At 38.6% G+C, this 19,701-nt stretch overlaps 1 protein-coding gene and 2 non-coding genes across 3 annotated transcripts in view; all 3 read right to left on the bottom strand.

Annotated features, from left to right (window-relative positions):
* The window catches only part of LOC123517034, a 76,310-nt gene that overhangs the window by 28,864 nt on the left and 27,745 nt on the right, over nt 1-19,701 (bottom strand). The window contains exon 2 of the mRNA XM_045276858.1: nt 981-1,021. Within this exon, the coding sequence (XP_045132793.1) occupies nt 981-1,021 (41 nt within the window). The remainder of the gene's footprint in view (nt 1-980; nt 1,022-19,701) is intronic.
* Trnas-aga lies at nt 4,557-4,638 on the bottom strand. Its single transcript has one exon. It is a non-coding gene; the product is annotated as a tRNA-Ser (tRNA).
* On the bottom strand, nt 7,294-7,375 carry Trnas-aga. Its single transcript has one exon. It is a non-coding gene; the product is annotated as a tRNA-Ser (tRNA).

The following is a 19,701-nucleotide window of genomic DNA, read 5'->3' as shown; positions in this document are numbered from 1 at the left end:
CTTAACATTTTTGCCTGATTCTATTCGCGTTTTCTTATTATTCTAATCATAAGTATTTCAGTGCCATATTGTCAATTCAACATTATTCTGAACATCATGAAAGAATTTTGTCATGTTTACGATATCATATTTATTTATTGACGAATCTGAAATTATCTCGTTGCTCGTCTACTTTAATTTTAGCTGTATTTTGCTCAATTCTGAATAACAAGAGGTGGATGCACAAGTTTGGAAAGTGACGGTGATATGCATGAGTCTTATATTCATAGACGGCGGCCATTTTGTAGCTTTCCGTATTTATTTTAGTTCTTTATTCTTTGGTACTATGTACTACTACTGACTGGAATCCCTTTTTTTCTATTCGATTTTGGGAAGCACTGATAGAAGAGCATGTTTCCTCCGGTTTTGTCTTTTATGTGGACGTCAGCCAGATTCCATTTCATGCTTAACAAATCATTCTACTCAAGGAACAATGATAGTGTTGTCTCTGCTCCGTCAAGTCAGGCTCACGTTACCTTTAACTACCGCATCCTTCTCTTCTCTATTTCAATTACACTATGCTCCAACTCCAATGCACCTTAGGCAGGGTTATATTTACGTAAAAAAAAAAAAACAGGAAAAAAAAGAAAACCTAGTTCCTATTCCGCCAAGATAACTTTCCGCTGCTGGCCACTACCACGTCCCTCTTACAGTCCTCCGCGTAACAAACCACCATTGTTCGTATCCTTAAACGTCTCAGCATCACATCTTGACAACTCTTAACAGTCTCTAATGGAAGTTTTGTGTTTTCAAGTATGCTCTTTTGACCATTGGTACTTAAAGGGAAGGTTTTAGATCATAAGTAGAAGAACACACTAAGAAAAACACGGTTCATCGCATTTCCAGCCTTTGGAAATAGTGCGCACGAGACCAAAGTATTTAATAATACAAATTCATATCAAATGGTTGTCCATAAAGGTGTGTGATAATGTTTGGCTTACCTTACAATGTTAGGAGCCTTGCTGTCAACTGCTGCCGCCCTCTGGAAAGATAAGAACAATCGTAACAGCAATAGCAATGGTGACAGCAGCAAGAGAAGTAGTTTTTACTTTTTTTTATCTTTACCCATACTCAACACATGCAACGAGAAGACCATGCAGTGAAAGCGGTATATCTCAAACAAGATATACACTCAACTTCACTCACATTATACGCCAAGTAATTACATCAAGCACTCCACACTCGAGACACTCCGAAAGAACAAAACATCCACGCAATGTCCCCGTGACCACAATCACTCCAGCGTTAAGCAATCACGTGAATATCCACTGCCATCAAGTATACATTCATTGCTCGGGCACCATAATTCCACTCCGTTCAAGACCTACAATTAAGAGAGAGAGTCATGTCTCTGTGGAGCAGCTAATTGATGTACCGCCGCCCTGATGACACTCTGAGGGCCTCGCCAACTCGTGGCCGACGAACATTTTGCCGCACAGGACGATACGAGGTTTGAGACAGGAGGGAGAAGGGAAGAAGCGAAGGGTTATAAGAGCGGGAGGACGAAAAGCGAGTTGGAAGCGTGGGAGAGTTAAAAGAAGCGGAAGATCGAGCTGGAAACAAGGGGCTGGGAGGGAGAGGGTTGGATATAGGAGGAATGATGTCCATTGATAGGTGGGTGGGAGGGAATGGGATGTAGCGAAGGAGGGGAGAAAAGTAGTAAAGGGAAGGGATGTAAGGCAGGGAAAAAAAATGAAGACACGAGTAAGTGAAAGGAAAGGCTAAGAAAGAGTAGCTATAACCATGGAAGAGCTTAAAGTACACCCACGTAGTCAGTTTGTAATGCCTTTCGAGTGTATATATGGATATTACAAAGGTTCTCTTGAAGTGGTTAGAAGAGCAAGGAACGATACAACTTTTTCCTTTTAACATTAAATCTTTGTCTTCCATCGCGTGTGAGAGAAAATATTTGCAACTCAACAACAGTAAGCATTTCGTCTATTTGATGGGTAAATTCTGCAAAGTTCAACTGAAGATCGCTCACGTAACGAACAATTGAGGAATGGCTTTTTCTTTCTTTTTCATTTATCAATAGTCCTTCGCTTGTATAATTTGTGAGAGAAAACAAAAGGAACTTCAGTAAATATTTCGTTTATTTGGCGCATGGTGGTGGAGGCCACCGCGTATTTGCCTTCATTAACACTAAACGTTCTGAAACTCGCAGCAAAATAAACGAAGAGCAGGAGCGATTCCCATGTGAGTGGCGCCTCTACCCGGAGTCACATATCCCCGGTAATGGTCCCGGGCGGAGGGCGCGGTAATAACAGCGGCGGCGGTGACAGTGGCGGCGCCCTTCATCAGGGAGTCAGTGGGGCAGAAGGTCCGCCGCGCCACACCACCGCCAACTCTTCCTGCTAATGACCATTAACTTCTTATCTCGACAACCATTATCCGCTCGTTAGCACAATGGTCCGATGTCAGCGTTATGCCCACTAATTGTTTAATGATGATAAAACGGGGCATTATGACCGTGTACAGAAGCCTAGATGGGAAAGGGGAGGAGAGCGGGAAAACACCGCCAGATTTAGTCTACAGTGCCAGTCTTTGCTCAGCATTCCCAAAAATTTCATCGCCTAACCTCGACTACTTTTGAGAGGCTTTGCTAAAGTTAAGACTTTTCAAGGTTCTTTTCATGATTGCATTAACAGTTCATTGAAGTTAGTCAGGACTCTGCTCTCTTAATGAAAAAAAAAAAAAAAAATCGTAAGAAGTCATATAATTATCGAAGTGATCTTCGGAAATAGTCTATGAAAGACCCAAAGGGTTTAAGGACACTATCCTTTGTCCCCTCCTCTGCTGCCTCATCACGCAGCTGCTCCGTGCTTTGCTGTCAGAATATCGTGAGGCAACACATCACACCACCACAGTGGCCGTTGGTACCGTTGTAAAGGTTTCAAGTAATATATAGCGTAAAAATGCTGGAGGAATGGATTTTTTCAAAAACATGATCAATACTTACTAAATTAGAATATGTGTGAAACGATAGTCCCTGTTGCTTATCCCGAGGCGATATCCCCTGCCAGCGAACAGAGAAGAGTAGGCTCGTGGTGCTTCACAGAGAGCCTTCACAGCGATGTTCTTCATAGTAACGCTCGTCAGCCAACATCTAGCACATGGACGCCACCAGCCCCGCCGCCGTCGCCGCCACCGCGGCAGCCACAGCCGCCATCGCCGCCGACATCACTTCCACTACCTTTCCTCGACAGCAAGTTGAGAATTATTCTCTCTCAAATGTAGCCAACTAGAGATCGAAAATTGTTTGTTTTGCCAGGTAATAAATCGTGGAATGCTATAAATGCAAAAATCCGTAACACAGAGGAAAATAGAAGACCTCTATATGCACTCCATATTCGCATTATGAACATCATCACTGTATGTTAAAGACTGAAGAAATGGAGTTATCATATATAATAACAACACACTCAGTTCAAGGAAATTACTAGTGTATGAAATGAATGCCTTACACGTTCACAGACCACCTGTCCTTCCTCCCAACATTTATCATCCATTATTTTCCTCTTCCCTCAAACGTTCATCATCGAACTGTCCTGTGTCCTAATAACTACCGTCAACAAATCTTTCTCAGCATTTATCATCCACTTGCTCAGCCCACATGAATCGCTAGCACAAAACATGAACGGCAACCTTCGCGAACGTCATAAGCATCAGACTGACAGACGGGCGCTTTCAATAGATTATCTAAAACCTTTGCGAACAGGAATAACGCAATCCTGGTGAGGTGGATGGATCAATCAAGCATAAGCGGCGTTCTCCTCACCTGCAGGGATGACAAGCACGCCTACCAATGTATCAAGAGTGCATCGCGAGGTGGCGACGGCCGCTACTCTCTCACTGCACCATTAAAAGGGAAATCTCGAAGCTGCACGTCGTTGATTGCTTAGCTCGGAGTGTCTCGCTGAGCCATCATCGTTATCATCACCTTCATCATCATACTAATTAAGTGAAGATGAATGGACTGCAGTGGTTAAGAGTTGGGCATACAGCTGTTTCCTATTTTCCCACTAAAATATATGGGAAGTATAAAGACGGTGACGGAGATATTATAATAGCAATGTACTTAAGGGAAAGGAATGACACGGATGAATAAGAATATGATATGAAATTAACAGTAGGTGCGTAATAATAGGAATTAAGCAATAGGAATATAAAAATAGCAGCAAAGGTAGGTAGAAATACAGATATGTAGTAATAGCAATAGTAAGAGAGTAAACTAATAACAATGCAACAGAAGCAGCAACACAATGATGGTTATGTTAATGATGCTTATAATGCTTCTGCTGAGAATGATGCTGATGATGCAGAGGTTAATGGTACTACTCCTGCTTAATCTGACTGAAGAAGTTAAGTACGTTTGACAAAGATAGTGTATTAATTACATGTATTAAAGCTCATTACGTTTTTTTCCTCAGCTTGATTAATCAATCAAGTGCAGTCTTCTACAATGATGTCACCAAATTCTTAAGTATTCTGAACACCTATTTTAAAATGTTCACCTGCGCAGTGAGTAGGATTCGAACCTACGCGGGAAGATCCCATCTGATTTCTAGTCAGACGCCTTAACCACTCGGCCATCACTGCTTGTTGTGCAATGTTGATTGGTTTTCTTGGTTTTCGTGTCCCGCGCAACTAGAATCTACGTTTGGCTTTGCATTCTTAGTTTTGTTCCATCATGAGAAGTATTTTGCTAAAGCAAAAGGCCAGCCAGGTACTGACGATACTTTAACAGTTTATGAATATTCCTTTAGACTGTCTTTTATGGGTCCAGCACCATTTGTGGGCCTTTTTTTTTTACTTTGTTTATTGTTCTTGTCCTGAGCCTTTCATACATACAAGTAAAAAATATATATAATGATGATAATAATGTTTGGCGAAGAGAAGGATAGTCAAAAAATAAAAAGCAAACAAGATTATTGTTCAGATTTCTTACAGGGATGTTCGTTTATCTAACCTTTTTTAGGCGTCTTCTTAGAGACTCAAAATCGCATAAATAGTTACGCTCTTGAGCTCCGCCCACAAAGGACTTAAAAAAACACGCCCACATTACTGCCGGACGTACTGATGTTTAATTCAGTACATGACACACATGAAGGTTCTTGCCTAATGTCATAATCAGTCGTCAGATGATCCACCGCCTCCTTGCCTGCTCTCTTTAAACCCTTTCACATCCAGACAATTATACAAACCTGGAGTCTGAAGAAATGATACCGTCTTCGTTGTTTTTTTTTCACTGTTCTATATTCAAAATTGATAAGTATGTCCACGTGATACCATACATAACAAGAAGGATTTGTTTGACATGTTTTTACGACTCTTAAAACTAAGGGTGATTTATGATGCATTATGGCACACAATTATTTCATAAATTTCCAGACAGAAAGGTGAGAATACGACATGGATACAAGTAATTTTTAGTTCAAATGTTTTCAGACCTAACCGGATGATTTATTTCCTATTCATTTGCTTGTACGAAGATATGAACGCCCATGTCTCTTAAAACAATTTCTACAGAGTCATTTTCTTTAACGAAATGGAACACCATATTTCGCATAGGATAAACGTTTCTTATAAATCCCATTTCAAAATCCTAAATTGCTCATTCATGGTCACATTTTTTCTATGCTATATAAAACACCGCGAGTAAGTGACCGTTCATTGTAAACTTCGTCCACTTCACTTTTTAAACTCGCCTCACTTTCATCTTGCATAACTGTACAGCTCAAAAGGCAAACCCATGAGGATAGGTTTCCTTGGGGAACCAAACCAACTGATGCGCAGAAATAGATATCCAGTATAGATTGCATAAGTAGGTATGCAGTTTTGGACCACCAAGAAGACACCATTTGTCTATTTCCACTTCAATGGGGGAAAAAGTAATATCAGAAACTCCTACGAAAAATGCGTTTGTGACCTGCTGGGAAAGAATTCTACCGTTGCTGTTTCTTGTTATTGGAAGCATGTATTATTGTTATGATTATTTGCATTATAATTGATACTACTATATCACCACCACCGCCGCAGATACTACTACAAGTAATATTTAGTTAGTGTATCATTTAAAAGAAAACTTCAATTACTTGATTCATTATCATAAACAGGAGTTGTTTTGGGATCAAGGGAGACGTATTTTTTTTTTACATTATCATTATTGTTATGAAATTTATCCTCACTCTTTTATTTTACTAGTTGTGAGAGATTCATTACTTTTTTTTTTTTACAATTGTAAAGCCAACTTTGAATTTCGTGCATAATATTTGACATCACACACCTGAACATTAATTACAGTGAAAAATTTAATGTCATCATGGATAATGACGTGTTTAAAAAAACCCATTAATAAATCAAAGTGCTAAATAATATACGAGCATTTCATTATACATTACCGTAAAAAGATGAGAAAATATTTTTACAAATACATTATTGAAAGAAAACAAATGTCTGAGAAGGAAATCAGTTGAAATAGAGAAAAAATAACATTTGATTATGTAACAGAGAAATACATTATAATACTGGAACAATAACAATAAATCAGTAAAGGTTGCTAACCAAGAGGCAGATACTCGAATATACCTCAATACCACGATAAAAAAAGAAAAAAAGTCAACATAGGTTCATGATACGAGGAAATAATTTGCAAAAGGAAACCCGTGACAAACAATTTGGAATAGATAAAGGACCTTATAAAGAAAATATAAATGAAAGAAAAACGGATGACGATGATGGGGGAGGGAAAAGTAGTGAAAAAATATATAAATCCCAGAAAGGTGTATAACATTAACAAAGGAAACCTGTGACCGACAAGTTAAGACAAAAACAGGAGTTTGAGGAGATAATGAGGAATTAAGAGCAGAGGACAACGATAACTGAGTGAAAGGTAGAACATCCATAATTTTATTCCTGGGATGCGAAATGATAAAAAAACTGAGTCGAGACCACTTTCCTCACTACAATACGAATGTCGAGTCAGTGACGCTGTTATGGAAAATGATTTTATCTAATCTAATGTTAATTTGCTATGTTCCCTTAAGATATATATAAAAGACAGTACTCTAATAAAGCGATCAATGTTCATTCTTATCTCTTTGCGAGGCGAGGCTGCTTCTTACAAGTCTTACAAGTCGTGCTATCTGTTTTATTCATCGACTGTTTCTTATCGATCGAGTGGAATTTTTCACAGTGATCGTCACAAAGTCCTTTATCTGTTTTTCAGCACTTGTGTTAAAATTCTCTTTCCTGCGCAGTGAGTAGGATTCGAACCTACGCGGGAAGATCCCATCTGATTTCTAGTCAGACGCCTTAACCACTCGGCCATCACTGCTTGTTGTTCGAATAAAAAATGTTGCGTTGTTATTACCAGTAATAATAGATATACCTATACTTCCTTCCTTCCTCTTCTTCCCCATTTCTCTCATACTATATCTCAGAGAATAAATTCAACTTTCCTTCTTTCTCAACTTCTCTTTTATCCTTTCCCACTTTCCTTCTTCCCCTCACCTACTCCTCAAATAATCACCGTATTTCCATTCACACAAACCAATACGATTAAGTGTTCTTTTCGCCCTGTAACGAGAAAAGAGTAATAATTTAAGTGTCTCATCTCACGCATTTCTTCCTCTCCTTTTTCCAGTAAGGCCTCGCGCGGCAGGTAGGCAGCCTCACCTCCTCCCTCATTCAATTAATCCAACAAACAACGGAATGAATTATCCTAAATTGAACCCAGAGGGAGAACCGAACACACTAATACTTAATTGCCGCGGCGCGATTCTGTTAATCAAAGAGTTTAAATTAGTCCACATTATATCAACAGGTGTGACGTACAACCCCGAGGCAGGCATGTGTGTGTGTGTGTGTGTGTGTGTGTGTGTGTGTGTGTGTGTGTGTGTGTGTGTGTGTGTGTGTGTGTGTGTGTGTGTGTGTGTGTGTGTGTGTGTGTGTGTGTATCTGTCTATCTGTCTGTCTCTCTCTCTCTCTCTCTCTCTCTCTCTCTCTCTCTCTCTCTCTCTCTGTCAATGGAAAAATAAAGTAGCGTCCGCCAGGCTGTTTAATTAAATGGTTCAGGCATCACGACGGAGCAATTAAAATTGTAACTAAATTAGGACACAGCGTTTGGGGGGAAAATTAAGCGTGTAATTACATACATTTTGGAGGTGGGGATGATGACATTATCCTTATAGTGTTAATCACGTGTTACTGGAGCGGCCCCGCCAACTCCCTGACCTCCCCCTCTGTGATTCTGTTCTCTGTTCTCTTTTTTCTCTCCCTCCCTCTCTCTGTCTTTCCATTTTTTCTGTATTTCCTTTAAATGTTCTCTGCCATCCATTATATCTCTTTGTTTATCTCTTTTTGTATTCTAAACATCATTGCTTTCTTTGCTTTTTTGTTTTTTCGTTCCGAATTTTTGCTCTTACAATATCAGTAACAATTTTCTCTCAGGTTGCTTTTCCAGCAGTTAATTATGCTTCTTTGGCTGCGAGGAACGTCATATTTGCAGTATTTTGTTTTAATAATCCGGCTTGCACTTGGTGCGTCTCCTTTTGCCACGCGTTCTGCATCCTCATTAAACAAACTGATATCTCTTTCATACCGAGTCTGCCTGAAGGAGGCCACTACCGAGCAAGCATAATAACAGCCCACAGTTACGTGAGCTGCTGACACGGTGAACATTATGCTGCGTCCTCACGGGGGCTGTCACCAGGGCGGCACCACTGTCGACATAAACATTTACACCAACATTATCCTTCCACTCTTCATAACGGCGAGGAGCACTACAAGAGCTTTGCTTTTTGCTAAACAAGAATATTATGGAGATATTGCTGTTATGACATTAAAAATCTCGCTGCCGGTATTAAGCGAAGCGCACTCCCCTGATCACCACCACCCGGCCAGCCACTCCCGAGGAATAAATAGACACCGGGTAAAGAGGCCACCGGGTTGGGAAAAACATAAGAAATTAATTCCTCAGACTCAAAGATCAGGTAATACTGAACATTATTAGGTTTCACATAAACAAAAAGGAAGGCCAGCAATGAGCCTTACTCTCTCGCACCTCAGGGGTTGTTTTATATATATTTGCCGCCGCCGGACACTTATCATTTAAGAATGTTCAGAGAGGTCTCTCAGGCAATTCACGATGTCCCCAGATGCCTTTCCACAAAATTGTTTCCTTTTTTTAGTGCTTCTCCTTTTGCTGGCTAATGACCAAACATTGTATTCAGAGTGATTTTCTTTCCATCTTTAAATTCTTGGCTCGGCGCGGATAAAGCCAAGGGTGACAGTGATTGTACTAAACCAGACACTGGAGTTCTCAGGACGCAGTACATGCAACACAAGTGACACATTTGGAGATTTTTGTAAATTCCACCTTTATTCAAATTATTTTTAGCAATATTATCTTCACAATCATCATCATCATCAACAGCAGCAGCAATATCACCGAGGTCTGCAAGGTACTCGTGATTCTATGGCCCAATATTTCATTCTCTACTTAAATCTCTTGATGCCATGACATCAACTAAGTTTTATTCCGAATGCCATTCCATCACTTTGTAAGTTTAAAATCATATTTGTCCCAATGAAGGTGTTTACAATCACATTGTCACTCATTCACTACTTTTATATGAATTTCCTCTGACTAATAATTGGTGATTTTGTGAACGTTGAGCAATATGTCTTGTACTGAAATGCCTGAACCCTTTCGTTTTTATCTGGCACATCTCTCCTTAGTCACTTAACATTTTGAGGCATTTCTTCATGTTCAACTAATACCTCCAAACATTATGCGAACTAGAAACTGTACTATCTACTTTTTGTTTATTCCCTTTACTCTTATACTTTGTGCTTGTAAAGCTTTCATATGTTCTTCTTTGTGGTTTGATTGGCACTTATCGTCAGCTCAGTTCAGGTTTAGGGTAAATTCCAAGTGGGGAAGGAAGCATATTCTTGTAACCCAGATCAGTGTAGGCTCAGTACTAGAATCATCAGTTTACATACGCTATATACAGAACAGACTCTTCATTCTTCTCGTGCTTTTAAAACTTAAGAAGTTTCCCTCGATCTCTATTTGGAACATTCCGCTCTGTGTGTGTGTGTGTGTGTGTGTGTGTGTGTGTGTGTGTGTGTGTGTGTGTGTGTGTGTGTGTGTGTGTGTGTGTGTGTGTGTGTGTGTGTGTGTGTGTGTGTGTAAGTAAACATTTATTGCTATTAAACATTATATACAATATATACATGCATTAAAAAAATATTGTTGATACAGCAACGGTCTGTCGAGCGTAAGCTCCGTGACAGACATTATTAAGTACTAAAGGTTGAGTGGATGTTAACATAAGGTTACATATGTGCTAAGTACAACTATAAATAAAAAAACGAAAAACACGATTATGATTGTAGTTATAAATCAATACAAAAGAAATATTATAGTTGAATAGTGAAACAATTGTATTACGAAATTTCCTAGATAGTTCTTGATTTTTCTTTTAAATGTTGAAATATTGGTTGATCTAAGGAGTAACTTTTGTTCTAGTGGTAGACTATTATATAATTGAGGACCAAAGCTTAATACACTATTTTTAAAGAGAGTTGTTCTGAAATGGGGCCAGTACAAGTCAACATTATTACTCCTAGTGCTTCTTGGGTTGTCAACAATTCTAAAGACATTATTTCCACTATAATATTGCATAGTTTTAAATATAAGTAATAAAGTGAAATAATTATGAATAAAATAAAATTTCTTAAGTTTAGTAGTAGAAAAAATAGTGGCTGTAGAGTCAAATTTATAAAGAAAAAATATACATCTAAATACTTTATTTTGGGAAATAACTAGTTTGTCGAGGAACGAGGGCCAAGTACATGACCATATTGGTACACAGTAAATAAGGTGAGGATAATATAATGTGTAATATATACTAACCATAGCCTCTGTTGTAAGATTATGTCGCACTTTATAGAGTAAGCCACAATTTTTGGATAGTTTTACACAGATTTCATCAATGTGATATTTCCAGTTAAGATTAGAGTCAATAATTATACAAGGAATTTCATATGGTTAACCTGTTGTATTACATCGCCCTCTATTTGTAATGGTGGCATTTGATTTCTTACTGACCTGTTCTGAAAGAATATATAATTGGTTTTTGAGACATTTAGCTTTAGTTTATTATATTGTATCCATTTATTTATAGAGTTTAATTCCAGGTTAAGCATTTCGTGCAGCTGATGTATATTACTGTTGGCCAACAAGAGGTTTATGTCATCAGCATACATAACAAATTTTAGCTCTACGCTAACGTTTACAATATCATTAATATATATAAAAATTAACAGTGGACCTAAAACAGATCCTTGTGGAACACCCTTAGACAAGGCTATAAATGGTGAAAAATTCATGTTACAAAAAAAAAAAAAGATTGAGTTCTATTAGTAAGATAACTCTTAAACAGGTTTAGGGGAATGCCTCTCACGCCTAAGTGTTCCAGTTTATCAAGGAGAATTTTGTGATCGAGTGTGTCGAATATTTTTGAGAGATCAATAAATACTCCAACATGATTCGGTGGACCTGTCAGCTCGAAACCCGTGTTGGTATTCAGAGAGTAAGTTATGATTTTGTAGGTAGCTAGTTAAAAGAACGGAAATTACCTTTTCATATATCTTATTGACAGCTGGCAGGATTGAAATAGGACGATAATTGTTTATATAATTTCTGTTCCCAGATTTATACAATGGTGTTACTTTGGCTTCTTTAATTGCATCTGGAAAAATGCCTGATCTCAAGGAAAGGTTGATTATGTGGGTAAGTGGAGCAGATATTTCTGACAATACATGTTTTAGTACTAGTGGTGATACCTCGTCGTATCCCGATGCAGCGGAGTGTAAATCATTAAGATAAGTTTCTACTTCTTTTTCATGTGTTGGTGGGAAGTAAAGTGAAAATATGGGAGGGTCATTTAGATATCTCTTATATTCATATCCTGTTCCACTTACCTGGTTAATACCTATATTCAAGAAGTGTTCATTAAATGCTTTAGGGATGTTACTACAATCAGGTTTGAGCTCAATTATGTTTTTATTTGTTTGACTATTTGTTCTGCCAAGTAAAGACTTTTGCTGCTCTTAGTGTTGAATGTAAGTCATTTCTGTATCGATGATAAATTTCTCCAAAAGTGATGGGCTATTTCTTCGCTAGTTTCTCTAATCTATTTCTCTCTTTTATACGGTTTTTTAATGCAGGAGTAATGTACGGACTTATTTCGTTTTTGCTATTTATTCGATATTTTTTCAATGGAAAGTGTTTATCATATAAGATACTTATTGCGGCATGGAAAAAAATTATCAGCAACATTTGGACAAGTTAAAGTTAATAAATCGTTCCAGTTTTTTGTTTTAGATCATCATTAAATGTTCTAAAGCTATAGGTGTAACGACTCTCTTATTAACGTATGTAGGATGAACACTTCAACTATACTCACACTTAAACTGAGAAATTATCGGGAAATGGTCGGTAATATCTGAATACATTATGTGATTAGCAATATTTGATTCTATTTGTGTGGTCCAAATGTGATCTATGAGAGTAGCTGTGTTGTTGGTTACTCTTGTCGGCTTTGTAATTAGAGGGAAAAGAGAGGAAGAGTACATCAAATTAATAAATTCATAAACAGAGTTGTCTCGGAGCTTCAGTAAATCCTGGTTAAACCTGCGTGTGTGTGTGTGTGTGTGTGTGTGTGTGTGTGTGTGTGTGTGTGTGTGTGTGTGTGTGTGTGTGTGTTTCACTGTTTGATCTGCTGCAGTCTCTGACGAGACAGCCAGACGTTACCCTATGGAACGAGCTCAGAGCTCATTATTTCCGATCTTCGGATAGGCCTGAGACCAGGCACACACCACACACCGGGACAACAAGGTCACAACTCCTCGATTTACATCCCGTACCTACGCACTGCTAGGTGAACAGGGGCTACACGTGAAAGGAGACACACCCAAATATCTCCACCCGGCCGGGGAATCGAACCCTGGTCCTCTGGCTTGTGAAGCCAGCGCTCTAACCACTGAGCTACCGGGTGTGTGTGTGTGTGTGTGTGTGTGTGTGTGTGTGTGTGTGTGTGTGTGTGTGTGTGTGTGTGTGGCTGTGAATGAGCATGTCTCGCCACCACTCGCCAATCCTCATCTGGGAAAACTTCTCAGAAATGTTTTAATCAAGTGAGACAGATTAATCGTAACAACATTAATATGAAATAAATACATTAAACAAAGGCTTCCTCGCATCACAGTAATTACTTCTAGCAGGCTTTGTGTAATATTTCTCTATGGCACTTCTAATTAGTAAATTGAATATATATATCATACCAAGTGTTTTCTTCCCGATCCTCGCATACATCCTCTTCATCACAATTGTTCTAACATTTCTAGTGGGAGTGAGTGTTTAACAGCCTTTACAAAGGAGAGATGTAACAACGGTAATGTTGGTAAAGATCCTGAGGGTTAGCAGTGTGGAATAAAAAATTGAGATAAAGAGTTCTAGCTTCATAAAATTAAGGAAAAAAGGAGAAGGGGAGAGAGAGAGAGAGAGAGAGAGAGAGAGAGAGAGAGAGAGAGAGAGAGAGAGAGAGAGAGAGAGAGAGAGAGAGAGAGAGAGAGAGAGAGAGAGAGAGAGAGAGAGAGAGAGAGAGAGAGAGAGAGCAAAAAAAAAAAAAAGTTCACAAATCGAGTTATAGATGACTAGAATACACTTATTAATCAGACTGCTAGTGTTTAATTAATCACATCTATGGATATGAATAATAAGTATGAGTCGTTTACATAATACCAATCGTAGGTGTGTTGGCTGCTTGTAGCTTTCCATATGTTCTGAAAATATTTCTATCTTCGCGTCACGTGAGCAAACTTGTAGTAAAAGAAAAGAATAGTAATCTAAGTCAGGCTGAAACTTAAACTATGCAGCACAAGAACGGCCGCGCGGTTCATTACATTCTTTCATTGCAGGTGATAGTGAGTGAGTGACTGAAATAAGGCGCCGCAACAGCCAAGGTCATACATAAGGCGTGGCTGTCAAACGGTATTTCACAAAACTAAAAGGTAGCATACAAACAAAATAGACAAAGTCAAAATTAAAAAGGCTAAAAACACACACACACAAAAAAAAAAACACACAAATAAAGATGCAAGAAAATTAATTGTTTGTGCCAGACGATCATTAATGGAATCACGCTCTGGTCTTGTACTTCAACATTACATCCAAATAGACGCCAGAGTAGTTAGATCTTCATGTACTGAATCTACACTACAACAGTATGCTTGTAGAGGCACCACAACGTTGCCATCGCTGTAAGTATACCCTTCACCTGCTCCAATACATTCCGTCATACTTAAACAGCACAACAATCACACTACTATACGTCATGTAAAGTATTATACACCAAATCTGTGCCATAACTTCCTATTACACTGTCATCATTACTCTCTTCACCTGCACCACACCACTCCGCCACGCCTGCAGGGACGCCACAGCAGTCACAGGGTTAACAGCCGATCAGCGAGCCATCCCAGCATTCAATTAGGCTGATGTATGCCAACAGGTGTCTCGCCGAGTATTTAATTTGCAGGATAAATCACGTATTGATTGAGTTCATTGGATATAAACAGATTTCATCACACGAAAAGGGAAGGGGAGGAGAGGAGCACACAGGGGGAAGGTGACTGAGACTGAAGCAATTTTTTTTTCTCCTGATATAATGATAATGATGATGATGATGATGATATAATAATAATGAAAATATAATAAAAAATAATAATAATAATGAAAAAAGGGACCAAAAAGGAAAAATAAGGAAAATATTATAATCAACACCACCATCATCATTATCAACACAGATGACCATAGCACGATGATGAGCATGACTATTATATTGATGATAATGATGATGATAATAATGACATGATGATGACGACGACGACAAGAACAAAAGAACAACAGCAGCAGCAGCAACAGCAACAACATTAACAACATCAATAACAACAACAATAATAATAACAATAATAATAATAATAATAATAATAATAATAATAATAATAATAATAATAATAATAATGATAATAAAAAATAAATAATAATAATAATAATAATAATAATAATAATAATAATAATAATAATAATAATAATAATAATAATAATAATAATAATAATGATAATGATAATAATAATAATAATAACAATAATAATAATAGTAATAATAATGATAATAATAATAACAATAATAATAATGGTAATAATGATTCTCTTTCCACTTGACATGCTTAACAAGACCAACATCTTAGCAACACCTGACATCCTTAACAAGAGGCATCTGTATTTTTTTATACAGAGTTTTTGGGTTTTAAGGAGCGGCAATAAATCTTCATAAAGTACAGTAAATTTTCTACTGCTATTTTGATTTGTATATATTTCTATATTCATCTATTTATTTTTACAAGCAAAAAGAACAAGATTAGAAATATAGAAAATAGATAAAAATCTAAGACATTCCTTTGAGAAGCATTCACAACTTGCGCTGCGCCAGAACAAAATGAGGAGTAAATCTCTCTTCCTTTCCCTTCCCTACACACACCTGTACGGAGCACCAAGAGCGACAACCCACGTGGCGGCGCGGCGTACATACTAACATCCCTGTCGGCCAGTGAGCCCCGACTACCACCCTCACTCAGCCGCCCTTCCCCTTCCCTGGCTAAGCTCACACACACCCCCCGCCAAGTTTTAATCCCGTTTCCGCCACAACGACCCTAATTTCGCGCCTCCCGTCCCTGCCTGTCCCCTTCCCTTTGGGCTGGTCGCCAGGTGTTAATTCTTCCTTTCATTAAGTGATTACCTGGAGATTAATACCCGTGATATCGCAGACATCCTCAGATAAAATCGGGAAGTGCCACTGGCAATTTCGTTACTCGGGGGAATGAGTTCTGTGTAAGTTGGTCGGTAGAGTAAGGTGTGCACAGAACTAAGCCCTCGTCGCTTTTACTCCCGCCAACACAACAAGAAGGCGAACGGCTAAGATGCATTTCAAGCTTCCGCAGTATAAATCTATGATCTATATTCTTAAGCGTTTCCGTTACTTTTCTCGACTACTTCTGATAAGTTTAATCATACACTACTGGGATCTTTAAGAATGATTGTATGGTTACAAAGATAGTTTAACGAGAATTCCGCACCATTAGTAACAAAAAACGTATATAAGAGCACGATTAATCGCTTCTGACAATATTCGAAAAGCACAAAGTGTCCTACAAAAAAAAAAGTACGAGTGAGAGAGAAAAAAAGAATCATAAGCACTCTTCCCACCGTCAGTCTCCATTATCCTCATCGGCCAGCCAGGAGCGAGCCAGCCAGCCAGCCAACCAGTCCTTGCCGCTCGTGCAATACTCGCAGCCTTTCAGCCCAGTCGCCGCCGCGCAGAGTGGATTGGCTTTTCAGCTTGAGGAGGTTGCTCTATATGCTCTCTAAGACCAGTCTGTCTGAGCCAATCTTGTCCGTGCTATGTATTCATGTATTACACACACACACACACACACACACACACACACACACACACACACACACACACAAACTGGGAAAGAGAGGAAGAGACGCACACATGAGAGAGAGAGAGAGAGAGAGAGAGAGAGAGAGAGAGAGAGAGAGAGAGAGAGAGAGCAGTTTTACTATACGACGATCAGTAGGTAATAAAGAAAAAAGCGATTTGAGAGAGAGGGAGGATTGGGAGGACTAGTGTTTTATAAGAGGTGCAGGGACTTACGTGGAACACCAACACTTAACACATCGCCCTGAACTCTCCGCCAGCACACAACTCACTACAGTAAACGCAAGCAGGTGTGCCTCCTGATGGTAACGTTATCCAAGGCCATGCATTAAACTTGAAGTAATGATGCTCTTGTTGTTTTTCTTGTTATCATTATTTAGATATTACTATTACTACTACTACTACTACTACTACTACTACTGCTGCTGCTGCTGCTGCTGCTGCTGCTGCTGCTACTACTACTACTACTACTACTACTACTACTACTACTACTACTACTACTACTACTACTACTACTACTACTACTACTACTACTACTACTACTGCTGCTCCTGCTACTGAATTATTATCACCATCATCATTACCAGCAGCAGCAGCAGAAGCAGCATTATCATTTCATAAAAGCATGCGATTCTATACTATTCACTACACTTTGTTCTATAAGACATCGTGCAGCAGCAAGTCTGAAACATTAATGAGATTCGCCCTGAAAACAAAGGATGTTATTTCTTTACCCCAGAAAAGACAGAAAGAGACAGTGTGAGGATATCGGTGAGGTTGTCCCTTTTGTGATAGATTTTCCCTATGTTTCCCCTTTCAGTCACACCACAGAGGATGTGTAGATTAATTCCAAGCTAGGAGTGTAGGCATGGTATATAGATAGAAACAATACTAACTATTATCACTATTGCTCTCATCTGCCGGTGACTCGTCGTGTATGGCCCGCAGTGGATCAAACTAACAACGCTCTAACCATTCTCATCAATATGAAATGTGAATAAAATGGGTGGATAGGGGAAAAAGGGACATTGAGACAGCAGCATTCATGTAGTAGAGAGACAGGCCATCAAAAATATGAGTAATGGAGTAACGCAAAGTAATACAGGTATGCACACTTCAAACAGGAACGAGGGAGAGATAGCACGTTCATCAACAAAATTGCTCAATTAAGTGTAAAATGAACCAAAAAATAAATTTTTGTGAAAAAGCTACAAGGCTAACTATTTAAAATGTGGAAATGTTGGTTGATGTAAATATTAATATAAAAAGAATATGAACTGTAATTTTCCTTTTCCACCGAGGGATAAATATTGCATCCAGGTATAAAAAAAAAACTAATTAGTGTAACTTGCAACGTTAATGGCGGAAAGCAGCGAGTTCTGCAACATGAGTGGAAGCTTAACTATGAGCGAGGCGCACGGAAATGACACGAGGCATGCACTTATACTCGCTGACGTGTCCTGAACATCATTGTGGAATCGCATACATTATACAAAATTAATTACAGAAGAGATGATTAGCACCCAATTACCTGGTGGATATTAAAGGCATATGGATTCTGATAACGAGATGAAAAATTAATATGTTATCAGAAAAAAAAAATACAGAGCTGTGATGAGTAAGAAAAACAGTATTCGTAAATTAGTTTGTGACGATTTAAAGATAAACATACAACCATGAAAAACGCAAGAACACATATACATTTACTTAAAAAGAGAATAGTGTTGCAGTATATGAGTAAATGGCAAAGTGAGTTTCCTTTCAAGCTTGCATGTTAATTTTTTTTAGGAGAAAGTGGCTCTGTGGTGAAACACTTGCCATGTGGCCCAAAGATTACATGTTCGATCCTGGCTTGCGGCAGTTTCTCGGTGGAGGGAGGTAACGCTTTTCCTGTAGCCAGCGCCATATGAATTTGTATTGTATGTTATGTGTGTGTGTGTGTGTGTGTGTGTGTGTGTGTGTGTGTGCCTGCCATAGGTGTTGTGTGTGTGCAACGTTTGAACACACACATACACACACACACACACACACACACACACACACACACACACACACACACACACACACACACACACACACACACACACACACACACACACACACACACACACACACACACACCATTCCTTAACAGCCATACACTGCAAAGTGAAATATAACTAGGAACACGATTACTGGAGGCAACACACCATAGCTACTGTATATACTCAGCCTGAAGCAATTCCTATACACAAGACTACTTCCTCTTTTCCACCCAGCGACTATCAATCGAATACTGCATCCTCCTCTCCCCCTCAAAGTAATCACAATCTGTCTGTCTGTCTGGTGGAGGGAGGCAAAGGGAGAGAGGCACTTGTTCGTGGTAAGTGTTGACTATTTGTATATTTGTTAGAACGAAGCTGGGTAAGAGAGAGAGAGAGAGAGAGAGAGAGAGAGAGAGAGAGAGAGAGAGAGAGAGAGAGAGAGAGAGAGAGAGAGAGAGAGAGAGAGAGAGAGAGAGAGAGAATAGCATTATGTCCTATGTTTCTTTTCTTTATCACAGAATTGATTTGTTAATGACAAAGATTACAATAAAAGAAAAACGACGAACTCAAAGGACAGATACGGCTTTCTCTCTCTCTCTCTCTCTCTCTCTCTCTCTCTCTCTCTGAATTTAGATCTACCTACATATCAATCTATATCAATATATCTATATATATATATATATATATATATATATATATATATATATATATATATATATATATATATATATATATATATATATATATATATACACATATGTATATACTTATCTGTCTGTCAATGAAGTCCAAAAGATAAAATCACACACAACCTCTGACCTCACTCCTTTCACCCGTCACGCTTCCCTTACTCTATCTAGATTACTCTCATTTATTCCTTTGGGATACTACTTTTCCTACCTATCTGTACATCCCTCCCACCCACACTATCCTCTCCCTTTAACACTCAGCCCTACAGTCCTACATAAAGTTCTTCCTCTTCTCTCCTAGCAGGTAGTAACACCGCTTTTTTTTTCAATTTAATACTACCACAAAATTTCCCTTTTAATCCTATATCTTATTTA

This window comes from Portunus trituberculatus, chromosome 41 (assembly GCF_017591435.1).
Source record: "Portunus trituberculatus isolate SZX2019 chromosome 41, ASM1759143v1, whole genome shotgun sequence".
Taxonomy (NCBI): Eukaryota; Metazoa; Arthropoda; class Malacostraca; order Decapoda; family Portunidae; genus Portunus; species Portunus trituberculatus.
Note: the sequence above shows the minus strand (reverse complement) of the source record. Positions and strands in the feature narration are given on the sequence as shown.